The following is a 17443-nucleotide window of genomic DNA, read 5'->3' on the forward strand; positions in this document are numbered from 1 at the left end:
CAGGGAAGTGGTCAGAAACCTCGTAGTGTGTTCGGTTAGAGTCTGGAAGCAATAGAGGTGTCCCCTTCACCTCCTTATGAAGGACTGCTCACTGGATGAAAAGGGGTAAGAGGAAATAAGGGTCACTCAGTAAGTCAGTCACCTGTTTCTGCACAGCCACATTCCAAGTGCAGCTGCTCCTCAATTATCTGCTAGCTATAGAGTGCCACTTGAGGAAACCAAACAGCACAAAGAGGGACACGGTCGTCACCTTAAACTGGGACACAGAATCAGGAGCACACAACACCAAATATGGCAGGGATCTCAAGGGACACTCCCAACCCTGCCACTATCCATCCATTCATCAGAGAGAATGTACTGCAAATTTGTATCACTCAGCCAACATGCCCCAGCTGCCTGCCACACAACTGGAGTCAGGGAGTATGATCTGCGCACATCTAAAAACATCAGTATCTAGGAGGAGGCTCTTCCCTCTGCTTCTGCATCTTAGGCCCGATCTGTAACTCTTGTGCCATGGTCCCAGGCTTTTCAAGCAAGACCTTTCATATTATTAGCGCAGGGCCAACAACATACACAAAGGGATTAAAACAAAAAGCAACAAAAAAACCCCACCACCCACCCACAAAACCCAGAATCCATCGCCACCAAAACCTTGTGATTTCAGCTAAAGCTCAAGACTGGGCAATACTACAGATGCAGGGCTGCTGAGGATCCTGTAGCATTCTTCCAGAACACATTCAACACATGAATTCACCTGCCAGTGCAGGTAATTTACCCCAGCAGCAGCCAGCTCCAACACACCTTCTCCATCTCCCTACATGCACAGAACTGTTCTTGGCTTCCTGGCTTCAGAAAACAGATCTAGTCAGGCAGCTCCACAGTCACTGGGTTGAGAGGAGACTGGATCGCTGTGTTACTAGCAACAAAACCAACCAAGATACCACCTACCAAAAATGCTGTTAGCAGATTTGCCTACTCTCCCACAGACTCCCTTCTCCACAGAGGGAGAAAGGTAGTTTCCATAAAGCAACAGTAACACTGGACAGCACTCTGTTTTCCCTTTAGAGCCCACCATTACGCGTAGCTTCAAAACAGCTCCTTCTTACTTGGTATATTTACCTGCTGTCTCATGTCGCAATCCATAATCAGAGCAGAAACGCTTTGAGGGAGATGAGCCAAGTCTTCAAACAAACACAGACCCAGCTTGCAGAAAGAACGAGATGGAAGATGACAGTGTCTTCTCACCCAGTCAGACAAATGGGGATGGAATAACAACTGGAGGGGTGAAGAGGTGAAGCAATCTTAAAGCCCTACAGGAATGTTGCTCACAAAGGCACTTAATACAAGCATGTATACAGCTAGATGGAACAGCAGATAGAAAAAAAAATAAATATATGCACCAGAGAGGAGGGAACTGCTCAGTGACTGCCTGGACACAGTCTCTTTTCGCCTAAGAGCCTGGCTTCTGCAGTGGTCCATCTGTTCACCCTCCTGACATCTCTGAAGTGTCGCACATAGGCACGAGCCAGGGATTCCTCAGCCTCTGCAGGAACCAGTGCATGCTCTGAAGTCCAGCAGCAGGTTCCTCTTGATGCCAGTGTTTACACCTAACGAAAACTCAAGTTCTCAAAACCTTGTGCTCCTCTTCCTGGTGAGCTGAGCTGCACAAAGTTTCCCACAGTGGAAAAAGGCAGCAGGCTCCTTCTCTCCAGGTTTGTGCATATGGCTTACTGCTTTCTGCATCCTATTGCTGGCTGACAGCACATGAAGAACCATTCTGCCTGGGAAAGCCTCCGATGTTGTCAGTGATGGGATAGGCAGCCCATACACCAACCGTGAAGGAAGAGTGTGGGAGGAGGGAGTTCTAGTGGAAGGGGCTGTTCCCCTGCTAAAGAAAGTCAGTCAACATCATCTGCAGAAAGAAGGGTGTCACACGATGTCTTCAGCAGAGTGCTGTGGAGGAGAAGACCCCAGGCTCAAGAAATGGCCCCAGTTGCATAGGAAACCCCTGTTATACTGGCCAGTGTCTATCACTAACCCACCCAGGAGCCTGCGCCCAGTGTTGTCCCGCAGAGCCAGCCGAGCTTCCCTCTCGGTCACGTTGTAGCTGATGTTCAACAGCTGGATAAGGAGGATGTATCCCATGCCAGCTGTTACAATGGCACAGTACCACACACAGGTGAACGACAGAGCAGAGCTGGCAGCAGGGAAAAAGATGGGAAGGAAGCCATTTAGTTTTGGAGCAGCTGCTTTAGAGTGACTTTCCCTGGTAATCACTATCCTTTCAAATCCCTGTCTACATCTGCCACAGTGATCTCACTTTGCTGCTTTCATCAGATAATCCTTAAAGGCTTTCTCAAAATTAAAGCTTCAGGGCTTACTTAATGAGAGCTTTTAGCACTACCAGAGCTACTTACTCTTGCACATTGGTATCACAGTACCTAGCACTTTACTCTTACTGTTGTAAAGGTACTCGGTCCTTATTTAAGGACACAACGATGTTCACACTCAATAGATCATGAAATGGAGTGCAGAAGAAGGTAGTCACTTGTGCTAGTGTACTCTACCCATCAATGGCAGCACCAGACTCTGAACTCGAGTCAAATGCCTCTCATCACCCTCCCTGCCAGACAAGGCATATTAACACTGTCTGTTCTAAGCAGATAACTCGGAGGGACAGTCACCAGATAAACAGTGAGGGATGAGAGGGAAAGACAGCACGTGGACTGTCGGACCATTACCTGCATCTGGGGGCAAACATACTTAAGAGTGTATCTTCTATACAGGATACAATAAATAAAGATTTCAAACCCCAGCTCCTCCAATAACTTTTTCCAAACAAATGGAGAGTTCTCTCTGAGTCTCAGGCCCCCCACCTTGGCAAAAGCAGTGATGCATCCTGCTTTCCAGAGCTTTTTAGGGAGCACTTTTTGGTCAGGTTCAACAGCCAACAGCATTCGTCTAGAGCACAGAATGAGGAACAGGAGCTAAGCTGCCTAGTCAGGACCAAGTTCCCACCCCAGCTCTCTCCCAGACAGACATCTCACCTGTAGTCAGAATAGGCCCCCGGGCAGTAGAACAATGCCACAAATGGAGTTCGGTCCCTACAGACGGTGTGCAGGGTCAACATAATCCCATACACAGAGGTGAGCATGAAGAAGGAGAGTGCAAGGATGAATGCTTGGTGGTTCTGCTCCCCTACACAGCTGTTAATCCTCCAAAAGGAAAAAAGAGATTACTTTGCTTAAAAAGAAAAGAAGCTGGCTTCTCTTTCCTCCTCCCTCCCCCAGCTGTCAGAAAACCCAATTTCCAAAGTGCTTCTATACAACACAGGCTAAGAACTTCGAAACACATTCAAAGAAGCTTTATAGCTTTTTATAGAAAGGTTATAGGCACAAGTCAATAGGCCAGTAAGGTAACTGTGATAGACCATTTGCCTCAAACTTTCAGCAAATGTAGCATCCTTTGCTAAGACACATCTATGCCCTACTGCTCCTTGGTGCAGCTTGACCCAGCTTGGTTCCCTTGACCCAGGAGAGCACTAATGCAAATTAACTGCAGGATTGCTAGTGCTCCACAGACCAAATCTTAAAAAAACCAAACCAAACACCCCTCCTCCCTCCAAAATCAAAAAACCCCTCCACCCCTCCAAAAAAAAAAAAGCCCAGATGAAAACCAGTAGAGAACTAAAGTAAATTCTGAAGTATGCTGTAGAAGTTACCAGCTATCAGGTCAACCTACTTATGCTAAAATAGTTTAACTTGTTCTTTAAAATGGTACATAAAAATTTACTGTTTTAAAGAACGTCACCAGTACTTGCACATAACAAAAGCAAACCCATCTGACAGAGACAGTAAAAAAAGAAGCTAACTTAAAAAGGGGGGAAGAGAGAGAGAGAACACGTCTAGCCTCAGCAGTGCAAAACCTACCAGACACAGTGATGATCCAGTCTCCTTACACACCTGCCACAAAGCCGGCAGTGCCCTGCTCGGGCTGGTCTGACCAGCTGGCATTTAGCGCACCAGTCCTTTTTCACACCTTCTGGCTCCTCAGCTGACATCCTGGAATAGCCTTTGGCCTCCCCATTCACAGCACGGCCACTGGCAGCTCCTGGCGTGGTGATGCCATGGAGCCCGTTGGCGCTTCCTCTAACACTCTTGTTGGGCAAACCCTGGTGCGATGACTTCACATCGCTTGCTGGGATGGGAAGGTAGCCAGGGTCTTTCTTGGCTTGAGACAGGGCTGCAAGCATAAGAATTAACCCGCACGTGAGAGCGACCACTTGGGAATACCCCACGTGGCCTCGGGGAACCACCTCCTGGAGAAACACATAGTACATGTAGCCCAAGGAGAAGAGCCCTAGGCTCAAGAAGAAGAGAGTCCGTTCCTTCCTCCTGTGGGTGAGGTAGTAATACCAGAGCACCACCACGGGCAGAGACGTCAAGACGACGAGCCCCAGGAGGAAGTGCAGAGCGGCAACGTGGAGGAGGACGGGGAGCAGGACGAGGGGTGGCACAAGGCTGAGGTTGACCTTCACGGCCCCCGCGAACCAGGGGACCCGCACACGGTCAGCCACTGTCTCGGCGATTCTTTCCAAAGCTCCCGGAGGCAGGGATTTGCACGTCAGCCACCTGTTCGGGGCGGGAAGCACAGACACCGGCTATCAGACAGGCAGCCGCGCATCCCGAGGCCCTTCCCCAGTCTCCTCCCGCTCCCGCAGCCTGCCCTGCGGTGGGCACGGCCCGCCCGCCGCCCCCTGTCCCTTCTCTCCCGTCGAGTTTCCTGAGAAGCGCCGCGCAGCTCCCCTTCCCCTCAGGACGGCAGGCGAGGGGACACCCTAGGCGCTCCCCCCCCGGGGTAAGGTGTCCCGCAGGGGGCCCGGCGGAGCCGTTACCTCTCGCAGCCCTCGTCTAGGTCCTCGCAGTCGCAGCAGCACGCCGCCAGGTGGTTCCTCTCCCCCCTCCGGTCCACGTACTCGCAGCAGCAGAGGGGCTCCTCCATCTCCGCCGCCGCCGCCGCCCCCACCCCTCCCTTCAGCCTCAGCCGCCACCGCCCTTCTTCCCTCAGCCCCGACCGCCGCCGGGCCCGGGACGCGGCGCGCGCGGCAGCCGCCCGGCCCCGCCTCCCTCCCTCCCCTCCCAGCCGCAGGTGCCTCGCGCCCGCCACCGCCTCCTCCACCACAGCGGCCCCGCCCCCTCCGGCGGAGCCCGACTGCCATTGGCCGAGCGTCCCCCGAGCGCGGAGGTGTGCGGTTGGGAGGGTGGGGGGGGGAAAAATGTGTGTGGATGAGGGACACCCCCCCCCCCCACCTGCCCATCCACCTGACGGGGGAACGGCCCAATGCCTGCCGGGGAGGGGCGGGGCTGGCCGTGACGCGGTGGCACCTGGCTTAAAGGGGCCAGCGCAACAGGTGGCGGCCGGGTCGCGGCGGGGTCCGGCGGGCGGGGAGCGGCCCCGTTGCCCCCTGTGCAGCAGGGGCCGGAGCGGGGAAACCAGGCTGCGATGGGCTTCGCTGCTCCCCGGGGTCGGGAAAGTTTCCCGCGCAGGAGGGTCCCCCCTATGGGTGTTTAAACCTGCTTCGGCCCGGGATCCTCCCGGCATTTTGGGGGCTGAAGCACCCACTGTGGGGGGCGGCCGGAGGAACCCAAACCTGCTGCTGGCACCACCAAGCCACCACTGCCCACCCTAGGGGATGGCGCTGTTTCCCCCGCTTTTAGTTTTTTATTGTTTTCATCTTCCTTCTGTGGACCTGCTGAGAAAAAGCTTGGAGCCCGAAGAAAAGGTGCTTCAGCATCAGCCATCAAGAACCAAAGAGCAGCCGTTGAGGGAGGGGAAAATACCGAGGGCTGAGATTCTCTGGGAGAGCTCAAAACATATGGCAGGAGGCAGCCTGCCAAAGCTAGCGGCATGCAGGAGAGATGTAGCAAAGAGGTACCAAGCATTTTCCTGTTTAGTTAATTAATCTTAAAAATATTCATCCTTAAAGATGGTGACTTGTTTTCCAAGTCCCCATGGCTAAAAAAAGCACATAAATATCCTGTGGCTGTGAAACCACTACCTGTTCTTTTTCTGCAAAACACTCTTCCTTGATGGTCATTTTTCAAGTTGACATAAAAAGCTACGATTTTGTTAAAGACAAGTTCTCTGCTGGGGGTGTCCTCCCCTCCTCCGAAACGCGCAGATCCGGCAGAACCAGCAAGTACAACTGCCCTCGCTCACTCACCACGGGATTTGAGAGCTCCGCACCGTTCCTACGCCAGACTCTGCTGCCAGCCCTGTGTCCTGGGCAGACAGATCACCAGGCTACAGGAATGCAGAACCCGACTTAACTTCTGTCCAGAAACCTTTATTCCGTGCAGTTTTTGAGCCAAATAGTAAAGAGTCCAAAGGTGACAGTTACAATCCCTACCCCACAAGTCCTCAACACATACATCTCTTCTTCCGATGTCTTGAATGGAAAAAAGCTGATGTGGGTATTAACTCTCAGTCTTGCTGCTCTGTGTCCTGTTCAAGTGGTCAAAGCTTCTTTGGAGCATGGAAAGGGAGATCTTTAGCTGTGAAGATACAACCATCATACCCACCCCCAATTACTTAAGTTAGTCTCCTTCATGGGTGACTGGTATCAGGAAAATAATGTCTCCCTCCTCCTTTTCTTTTAAAGATTTCATGCTATTTCCTCCTCCCTGTTTCTATAAACAGTTGCCTTCCCGTACACTCCTAACAGCTATACTCTGTACAGTTTATAATTACGAACAGTCCAGTATGACAAAGTCTTAACACCTCACCAGACAATAGTGCGGAAGATAAGCCACCCCAGACATTTTTAGTCACAGTTAACATTCACAGCAAATACTCTAAGGAACATGACAGCAAAGCATGAATTTTCTTTCAATGCCTGGCCCTCCCAGTGCATTTTGGTGCACAAAATGTGTTTAGATTATTGACAACCCTCAGAAAACACAAGGTAACAAGCACTAAGATGTGTCATGACTTCCAGACAAAAGTGTTATTTGGGATGAAAAAGGTGGTTGAATTCTCACTTTTTTTTTTCCCCACTGTTTGTTCAAAAGGCAGATTAACACTTCAGAATTAGGAATTTTTTGGGTAGTAAGCAGAGAAACTGAAAAGGGCATGGAAACCTAGAAACTCATTTCTACAGCAAAATTTCCAGCACACAAGCTTTTTCAAGCTGTGATCAAAATGGTTAATAGACTAATAGCAATTTTGTGTGCAGAAACACCTCTGAACAAGGATTATCAAAAATGGCTCCTTTTTCTACCCTCCTTTAGCGCGTGGGAGAACAGAGAGCAAACTGGTGATGGATAGAGGTACATGTGAACTCCCCCACAGTTTTCCTAATCTAATAATTTCTTCTGTCACATTTTAAGATTTAATAAAAGAACTTAAAATCAGAACATTCATAGGTTATAAGTAAAAAAAACCAAAGTATGAATTTACTGGCCTTCACTTAACTGAGTTGAAATTTCAGCCTAGGGGTTTACCAGTCCTGGACTTCAGGATCAGAGAAACACAACAGCATTCAACAACCTCATTTTTTCATATAGTGTTTGTACTATGTAAGAGCCTAGAAGTGTAAATTACTGGGAAGAAGGAACACCAACTCCATAGTTATGGAGCCACTCAGAAACATACAGCCTGTAGAATTTATTTATTTTTCACTGGAGATTAGATGACCCATTGATACCAAGGGTAAGTGAAGCTCTCACCCATATCTAGAAAAGTAGTGGGGAGCAAAAGCCAGGATAAACCTGAATGAAGAAATCTCATAATGAGGTGGGCAAATACTTAACATTACATTTTGAGTCTTCTTAGAGAAGAGGATCTGTTTTGAGATACTCCAGTCTTTGCTTTCTCATGATTCAGAATTGCATCAACACATCTCATCAATAAAAGTACTTGACAGGTTTAAGAAAGTCGACATGAATATTTAATCTTAATCAAAAAGACAAAAGCCCAAAACATCAGAAACATGAGCACTGCCTATGTACTAAATTCAAGCCTAGGACAAAACAGGTCAGGGAGTCACAGAATTTTTTTTTAGCACTAGATGATGTCAAACAAGCTATGATGGCGTAAGGCAGAAAAACTTGAGTTGTTGAGAAACAAGAACATCACCAGGAAAGACCATCAGACCTACCTGCTCAAGCATTTCAATTGAGTCTCTCAAAACTCCCTTCACGTGTTTAACCTGTTCCTTATCATACTGAGGGATCTCCTCTTTTGATACCATTTCTGGGGATATGCTGAAAGAGATTGAGGTCACATCAGAAACGTGAAACAAGCATCTCCATGCCTTTCTAAAAGCAACTGCTCTCTGCCACCATTGTTTTGCCACTGCCAAAAGCATCCTTTCCCAAAAGCCACATAAAAAGCTGCCTCTAATTGAATTTCAATCCCTGTTGCCTTGAAAATACTGCCTTGGACCTTTGTAGACAATGGATGCCGCAGACAAATGAGCTCACATTATGTCTACAATTTAAGTTTTCACAATTCAGAGGGCAAGATACTTCTTAATAAGAAAGTTACTCTCATCAGTTCCGAGGTGATCACCAGAGGAGGTCACCACACCACTTCCACACTCAAGATCAGGTTATGTTCTTAACCATATTCAAGAGAGGAAGCAACATCTGAGCCTCTTCCATGTGTCTGTAATACAAAAGGCACCTAACGTGGAAGTCTGAAGTGGAAAGGAGAGATTTAGCAAGAGACTCACAGAAAGAGGCTAAAAAGTTAAGTGAATCTTTACCATTACATTTGAGATCGTGCTGCTTCACACAGATGAAGTGAGCACTTCGGTTCCGTGATCAGCACTGTGATATTCACAGAAGATGAGTCACAGCAGGGTGATAAATGCAAGCTAAGGTTAACACTCCCCCAAAAAACAGCTTGTCAAAGGAGAAATTTATTACTGCAAGATGTAGTCAAGACATGTCACTGGATATCAGCATAGACCACAGAAAAGCAGCAAGCCCCAGCAGCTTTTGAAAACTTACCACCGAGTTTCATTGTTCAAAATTTATTTCTTTAGATCAGACTCTCACATAAGCTGAGGAAGAAAGAAAGCAGACTGTGAATTCAACTTACTTCAAAGAGCTTTCTTCCTGAAGCTGGACATGATAGAGGGACTGAGCTGCATGCTCAATCTTTGACAGTTTGAGAAACAGTGTTATATTCAGCAAGACCAAGAGCAGCAAACTGTAGAGAGAAGAGAACAAAAATCAAGTCCTGTAACAATTTTGGTTGCAAAGCTACAGAAACAAGACCTGAGCTACAAACTGCTAAGAGAACCCTTCTGGGAGAAAAAAAGGTGTGCAATACACTGAAAATAAAGATCTATCCAATTCTTAGCCATTAGCGTTAGGCTGTGTAATAGCAATGGAATGGCAACAATGTCTCCTCTTGCACCTTTTAAAACTAGACATGAGTAAATCCTAGATTTTTATTTTTTTTTTGATCAGACCTAAGTAAACCTTACTTAGGTTTAACTGTAGACTAGTTTGGCAAATCAGCATTTTCATTCCATGCGTCACTTAAGTCAATCCATTCCCCTCCTATACCTGAGTTTTCCATTCAAATTAGGTTAGGACCTATCACGCTACATGCAATGTTAACATGCAGGTGAGGTACAGACAAATACAGATAAAGACCAAGATGAGATTGAGTCAAGCCACATTTTAATGCAAGTGAGTACTTACAAGACACTCATTACTACAATGATGGTGGTGGTCCTACTTACAGCATCTCTTTTCCTTCCTATAGGGCATGGAAGAGAAGGAGGTTAAAAAGTACTGAAGAACATTCCTAAAGGATGCCTGCAGATATATGCCAGTGCTCAGCATTTCACACAGAATAGCTCAACAGCTTCTGATGGAAAAAAATAACAGATCACAAGGCTGCACACAAGATCATCTCCAACATTCACCAAGGCATTTTTGCCATCACCTCAGTCAAGTCAGCCAGACACTCAGGCTCTTCCATACAGAGCAGGACCAGTATGCTATGGAGAACACAGCACTGGGCTACATTCATGTGAAACCTAGATAGCCTCAGAAGGCTACAGTCCATCCATTACTAACGCTCATTCAACACATACGCTGCTAGTCACACACGAGCAGAGACAGCCTGCAAAATGGCTCTCTTCTCCTTGTTCTCCTGCCCTATCTTTCTGACAATCACTGTCAAATCAAGTTCTGTTACTTATCCCATCCTTACTGGCTTGGTTTATGTCCTGGCCTGAAAACAGCCTTTCGAAAGAGCATCTGCTAGTCATCAGGCAACAGGGACCAGACACTAGCGAGGGAGAAGTGTGCATGTCCTCTCCAAACTCAGCAGCAATCACCTACCACTGTGGGCAGGCTGATCTTTAAATAGAATTACCTGTTCTCCTAAAACAGTTCCTTACATTCATGTTTCCTGCCCTGGACAAGGGGCATACACAAAAACTGTAGTGTATACTGAGACAGACATGCTCACCTGAAAAGGTGGAGCAGCAGTAGCAAAATTAAGTAATTGGGAAGTAATCTCAGCTGGATAAAGAGTCCATTACACATGCTGTTGATCCAAACGCACTCTCAGTGCTATACTCAGTGTTCTCTCCCCCTTTAGGAAAGGGCACTTGCTCCTACTTCAGGGTTTACAATTCAACTTGTGTCATGAAATCCACCATTCTCTGGTACACATTAGTGCACAGATGCTCCTCATCTCTGTAGGTGTAGCTAATACTGTATATGATAGTGTACAAGCCTGCCATGCCTAGTGGCAGTGGAACTGCAAGAAATGCTTCAGTGACATTGAAGCAGACAGGAAATGGACTCTTTAATATTTAAAAATATTAAAAAAAAAAATCAAATAAGAGATCATAGGGCCAGGAGGCAAGTGACAGCTAAAGATAAATCAACTCATGATTTGTGTGTGCAGTTATTTGAAGAAACAAACCAATTTTTCAGCAACTTCACAAAAGTCAGGTTAAATTTCTTTCTAATCCTATCTCATTTTCAATCCTATGCAGGTAGAGTTCAGTATTTTAGGTTTGGGTTGTTTTTTTGTCTTTTCTTTTTAAAAGAGAGGGTGATATTAGGTTTGATTTCATGAGATACTCATCATAAAAGTGACTATGCATGCTCCAAGTGTATTTTATGCAAACCTGAACACATCAAAGCATTTGCTATCACACCAGTTAAAGACAATGAGAGCAATATACACACAAGTGTTACTCTTGCACTGTTTTCAAAGTTAAGCTTTCTTCAACACATCTTTTTGGAAAACAATTTATATAAAAATTCCCACCTATTATACTGCCCTGGGACTCTACTCCCATGTCACCAGAGGAGTGTTGGGAAGAGCGTTTGGGAAGCGATTCTGCTAGACTCCGGTGTAAAGTGCGTCGTCTTCGTCTCAGGGCAACTAATTTTCCAGAGTCTTCTATGGACTGATTAATTGCATATTCCTCCATTAGGAGATCTGATTCTGCAGTGGAAAAAATAAGGTTACTCAACTTTCAAAAGGAAAGCTGAAAAGCCTAGCACTGAAGACTTAAGTTGTGAGATATGGAGGGTGGCAGGGAAAGGAGTAAGTGCACTTTCTAGTAAATGAACTTAGAATAGGTAATCAACATGAACTACACCTTAACCTATACTACCTGCCCTATTTGCTAGGTAGCATTTAGTACACTTTTCAGATACAATGTACATTCAGCCTATGCAGGCTTGTCTAATGGCGTTAGACAGTAGTTGAAGAAGCACTTGAAGACACTTAGACTGAGACTAGGAACTGTGTTAAACTGAGTCCACAGCCATGGCTGGCCAGGCTGTTGACAGACACAGCCAGGGAGCCTGCCAGGTGCTACTGCTTCTTTTCTCATACCCACAATCAAGGAAATACTTAAAGATAGGCACATGCAGTTGAGAGTAACAGCTTTCCTGCTAGCATTAAGCTAACAAGCTTTTTTTTACCCCTTGAAATTAGCAGATATATCGATGACAAGAACTTCTGAATTGGCAACACCAAAGGAACCTCCTTCTTTTCAAACCATTCTTCAAGGAATCAAGTTTGACAGACATGAAAACACACATAGGAAAGGTGCCCTCCTTACTCCAGCACAAAGAAGAAAATGCCTCACCAAGTTGTTTGAAGTTTTCCTGTATTCCTCCCCAGGTATTCTTCTCAATTACAGACTTGACAAGGCCCCAAGGCTGTTTTTTGTACTTCACTTCTGCAGAAACCCTAATAAAGAGAATGCAATAGTAAGAGAGTACTCTTCTAGATAGCACAGTGATAGCTGAAGTCTCTTATCAGAAGCAGGCCTCTAGTTTATGTCCATAATCTGAAATATTTACTGAACTGCCTCAGGTTTCCACCTGGGCAGCAAGACAAGAGACAGACAGTAGCAAACCCAACATATCTAGCTAAAGCCTCAGGAGATCTGGGTGTCCAAATTAGGGGAAACATTTTGAAGTGTTTCCCTTCACACTCAAACTACCAGAGAATTTCTGTTCTCTGAAGTGTTGTCATTTTAACATACACTTAAAATAGTCTTCAGGCTTTCAGATCATGAAGTCCTTCTTTTTACTCTGTACATGTACACATGATATGCTACATGGGCACTGCAATGGCAGTAGGTGAAATTCAGTATCACCATTCATGCACCAAGCGCTCAGATCCTACCCTGAGTAGACAGAAATTAGAAATTAAAATCTGTCTTTGTGAGCACAACAGAGGGGAAGTGATGTCCCTGCCTTACACTCCCCAGGTCAAGCTAATCAGTAATGCTTCCATAATATAAATGAATTGGAGCAGAATCCTTCAGAGGCCTGCTTCTAACAACTGCATGAATCCCAAAGCTCTTCATAAAGGACAAAAGGATAGCCTAAGATTTCGATTTGTTTAAGTCAAGAACACTGACTGTCGTAGAATACACTTTTTTTCAACATTTTCAAATTATCAGTGTAAGCCCATTGTGTTCCTAGTCTAACAAAACAGCATCTTTCAGAGAGTTTTTGATCAATTTTAAATGCAGTATAATAAAGCCAGCTGTAACACCACCATTCACCTTCTGTTCTATACATGCATGCTCTGTGCACCATATTGAAACCTAGGTTTTTGCTCTTACCCTAGGGTTGCCATGTGTCTCAGATAAAACAAATATAGCCCTCAAAGAGGAAGAATGACTCACTCAAAATTCATCCAGAACAGTTGTTCAACGACCTTTATTTCCTTCTCCTCCCAGTAGAGAGGGCGCCTTCAGCACTTTGATAAGGCAGAATAAAATCCAGGCCTGCTTACCTTTCCTGGGTACTGGCGAAGTTTGAGATAAAAGGCTTTACTGAAGCCAGCAGAAAAACTACCAAAAACAAGGTAATCAGAAAGCAGCACAAATGCACTGAATATGGAACTTGGTCACTTCAGGCGTTTTCAACAAACGAGAGAGGAAAGGGAAGTGCCTTTTAAGACCTCCCTATCAAGGCAGAGTTTAATAATGAAGCCTGATTAACTGGAGTACCCTCCCTGCCAAAGTAGGTATGTTCCATCTTCCCTGCACCTTCCTGTGAACCATCCTCCTCTGCAGGCCCTTAGCAAGGATATCTGGGAAACTATGTAATAAAATATCTCAGGTAGTTCCAATTTATGCCACTCACACACCTGCACTCAAAAACTCAGGGCTGGTCAGAACCCATTTCAGTCTCAGAGATACGTTCTGTACCTTGCAGAGTCAACATAAGAGTTTGTTTCTTATGGAATTAATGAGATTCAAATACAGCATTCGTGCAACCAGATAAACCAAGTTTATTTTTCAGAAAAGATCCCCAGCTTCAAGAGAAACTGATCTTCTCTATGCTGTTGGCAGATCTTTTGATAAACACACTTCATCAGCCTGTCACATATGTGCTTCCCCTCCCACAGTGCACCACCCAGGCTCACCGTAATCGACATTTGTGACTGGATGTGCGGCTGATGTAGTATCTGTTCACAGTGTAGAAATAATCATGGTAGGGGACATCATGGGTGAGTACCTCAGCATCCACCTGATAGGACTGACCTTTCTGACTCTGCTTATGCAGGATCTACCATAAAAGAAAATAAAAATAAGAAGGTATATTCATGGTACCAAACCTTTTTTTTTTTTCCTTTTCGTTTTTCCCCTCCTTTCAGCCTGAATTCCTTAAGACTAGATCCACCAACTCCAAGTGAGCTACAGTATGGAAAAAGCCTGAACATTCACAACAAAAACCAGTTAAGAATGGCAAGTATAGATGAGGTGGGGAAAGAGAAGATGCCTCGTTCTAGAGCCAACATAGGCAACAGCAGTACTTCCCCACTGCCATTTCAAGTACCAGATGCAAGGCTAGCCACTGACTCATGACCACAGCTCCTCTTTGAGGAGACCCTTCCCAAAGCAGAATTACAGAATGCTTGAGATTGGAAGGCACCTCTGATGGTCACCTTGTCCAAGAACCTGGCTGAAGGAGGGCCACCTAGAACTGGTTGCCTGGGACCATGTCCAGATGGCTTTCCAGTATCTCCAAGGAAGGAGACTCCACAACCTCTACGGACAACCTGTTCAGTGCTCCATCACCCTGACACTAAGAAAGTGTTTCCTGATGTTCAGAGGGAACCACCTGTATTTCAGTTTGTGCCATTGCCTCTGGTCCTGTCACCGGGCACGACTAAAAGGTGTGGACTTTGGTACAGAGGCTTGGCTTGGTCTTCTTTAAACCCTCCCTTCAGATACCTTTATACATTGTAAGATCCCCCCTGAGCTTTCTCTTCTCCAGGCTGATCAGTCCCAGCTCTCAGCTGTTTTTCACATGAGATGCTCCAGTCCCTTAATCTTCTTAGTGGCCCTTTGCTAGACTCTCTCCACCTCTCTCTCTCACTGGGAACCCCAGAAATGGCGCTGAAAGCATTTCATCACATCTTTTCACCCCCCAATTCATAAGAGATGTTAACACTTTTCCCCACAGACTGTGGGAGACGTTTACAGCCATCAGTAAAGGTAGAAAGCCTCTCTGACCTCATCAGTATTTGCTCACTAACAGTGAGAGGAGCACAGCAGATGCCTACACCCTTACAGATGCTACGTTTAAACTGCAGATCCACATTCAGCTCACTGAACTCTAATCCACTGTCAGATCCCTGACAGACCAGAGAGTTGACCTCTCCCTTGCTTTAAAGGGCACCAAACACACACACGCACACAGTACCTGCTTTTCAGTTGCAGTAGTGAACTTCCCACAAAGTGGATTGTTAATCGTTACAGTGTACGTCAAAGTCCTCAACTGATTGCCATTGGAATCTCTATTCCAAGGGGTTGATACAGCATCTAGACGAGAAATTATGCAAAATCAAACATGCAGATTACCTAAAAGGCATTATCTCTGTCCTCTCGTATCTTAACAGTTTAAGAACAGCGGTGGGGAGAGAGACAGAAAGCTGATTCCAAATGGTTGTGGGTTTTGCAGGAAGATGGAAAATTGTAGTTTGCTGATGAACAAAGGTGAGGCACTAAGTAGCTGAACCTGAGCCTACTGAAAGAGACTTTAGGGTGGGGAGAAGAGTAAGCAATTAAATGGAAATATGTCATTTCCCATCTGCTTAAAGTTGAATAGATTCACTTAGCATTATCAAAAGCTTTTGCCACTTTCCCTCCCAAGCTGACACTGAATAAATATTATCCTTTTTGACTTAATTTTCTGTTCTTATGATCTCAGTGAATAAAATTTACTCATCCAGAAAATTAAAGCCTGTGAGTATCATTTAGGAGGATGCAGTAATTTTGCCTGCATGCCAGCCATACACACTTCACTATTTCTGGGACACAACGTAATCAGAAATACCCCACAGAATGCATGAACTTAATAGCCTACCCAAAACTCAGGCATTAAGGTGCAGTTTTGTGGTGCATTGAAAAGAGGTTTTTACTCCAAGATGTGACTGATCTACAGAGACAACAGGCTAGCTTTAAACATCCTCTCTCATAGTGGAACTTTAAAGCTTCAAAATTATTTTAAAACAAGGAGAAACCTAAAATTTAACTTAGCCCTATTTAACATTTCTCAGAGGCTGAAATTTTCAGGATAGTTTGCAACACGGACAGAAGGAAGAAGAGTATATTACCTACTATACTCCTGGAATTCAGAAACCTCTGCATGAAGTGAGAATTGGTGAAAAGGATTTCAAACATCTTGTCTGCAGTGATGTGGAAAACTCTATTTATAAAAAGTCTCCCATAGAGATCATTCTCAGACACAGTCTCCTTCACTGCTAAAGAAAGGCAGAGAGATTAGATTAAGAAAAGAGCAGTATTACGAAGAAACTTTGTAATACTCTAAGCTTTATTACAGCTCAAATCTTTTCAGGCTTGCATCAGCATTTGTTTCTCATTCTCAGAAACCCAGTAATGATAGCAGCATATGATTTGGGAGGTAGGTTGTCTGCAGAAGCAAAGTCCAGAGTTGATTTTCCAGTGACCTCCCCCAATTTCCCTGTGCAAACATAAATGGACAAATCAACATCACAAGGTCCCATTCCTTTAGTTTTGCCTTTAGTATTCTACTAATCCTACAGGAAATGTTGGGAAAGACAAAAAGTTAGCATATTCTTCATTAATAAGTGTGCCTATCGTACAACAGACACATGCAAAGCAAGCGGGACAGTGAAACCATAGTAGCTTTCTTCTTACTTGTGGCTAGTTTCAGAATTCTGCTTTTAACAGCTGTAAAGCTAGCAGCATCCACAGTCTAAGACACCATGTGCAGACTACCAAGCAGTTACTCAAACTGTTCCTCCCTCAATTCCCATTTATAAGAGAAATGCAAGAGGTACCCTGCTCTGTTTTGCAGTCTTGAAAAGTGCACCAACATGTTTAATTGCCATCCCCTATTTAAAAACCACCACCAAGTGCTTCGGCAGTGTTCTGTGGCTGCAGCACTGATCTTTGCTATTTCTGTTTCTTGTTCATTGCTGGCATGACTCAGCTTTGTGGCTGTCTCAGCCACTCTTGCAAGAGATAAGGGATAGAATTATAATCCTGGAGGGCAGTTTCCTATGCCAATCCCAAATCAATCTGCTTACACTTTAGAAATAAGTCCATCCTAAATTATAATTACTGAAACACACACACACATCGCTAAAACAAAACAAAAAGCCTGAAAGCAAATCCTGTGGAAGCAAGACAGAAGTCAGGACGCCTAACCTTTCAACTGATACAAATGAATGCTCAGAGCTAGCATAGGTCAGCACCAGCCACCAATATCAAGCTATAGTTCACAAGCTGCCTATAGGCTAAGGTTACAGCACTTAAGACATTACTGCTTGGTAGCAGTCGGTATTGATAAATGCAAATGTAGCAACTAAACACCACAACAGTCCCCAATGAAATCCAGTTCTGACTGAGCAGACTTCCACTCCAGCCCTGCTTCTAGCC

General features: G+C 45.3%; 2 protein-coding genes across 4 annotated transcripts in view; both read right to left on the reverse strand.

The window, feature by feature from the left end:
* Nucleotides 1-1929: 1929 nt before the first annotated feature.
* On the reverse strand, nt 1930-5218 carry ZDHHC23 (zDHHC palmitoyltransferase 23). The gene is given in 5 exon segments (XM_074156834.1): nt 1930-2197; nt 3048-3215; nt 3930-4631; nt 4895-5118; nt 5120-5218. Coding segments are annotated over 5 exon segments (1461 nt in total).
* A 1109-nt stretch (nt 5219-6327) lies between these two features.
* GRAMD1C (GRAM domain containing 1C) overlaps nt 6328-17443 on the reverse strand; it is a 54170-nt gene continuing 43054 nt past the window's right edge. For all 3 annotated transcript variants that reach the window (XM_074168871.1, XM_074168879.1, XM_074168887.1), the window contains 9 exons: nt 16135-16281; nt 15222-15340; nt 13939-14081; nt 12140-12243; nt 11308-11487; nt 9717-9774; nt 9106-9216; nt 8159-8264; nt 6328-6554 (listed from right to left, as the gene is read on the reverse strand). In XM_074168871.1, coding sequence (XP_074024972.1) covers nt 6477-6554; nt 8159-8264; nt 9106-9216; nt 9717-9774; nt 11308-11487; nt 12140-12243; nt 13939-14081; nt 15222-15340; nt 16135-16281 — 1046 coding nt within the window. In that variant the 3' untranslated portion in view covers nt 6328-6476. The remainder of the gene's footprint in view (nt 6555-8158; nt 8265-9105; nt 9217-9716; nt 9775-11307; nt 11488-12139; nt 12244-13938; nt 14082-15221; nt 15341-16134; nt 16282-17443) is intronic.

This window comes from Numenius arquata, chromosome 1 (assembly GCF_964106895.1).
Source record: "Numenius arquata chromosome 1, bNumArq3.hap1.1, whole genome shotgun sequence".
Lineage (NCBI taxonomy): Eukaryota > Metazoa > Chordata > Aves > Charadriiformes > Scolopacidae > Numenius > Numenius arquata.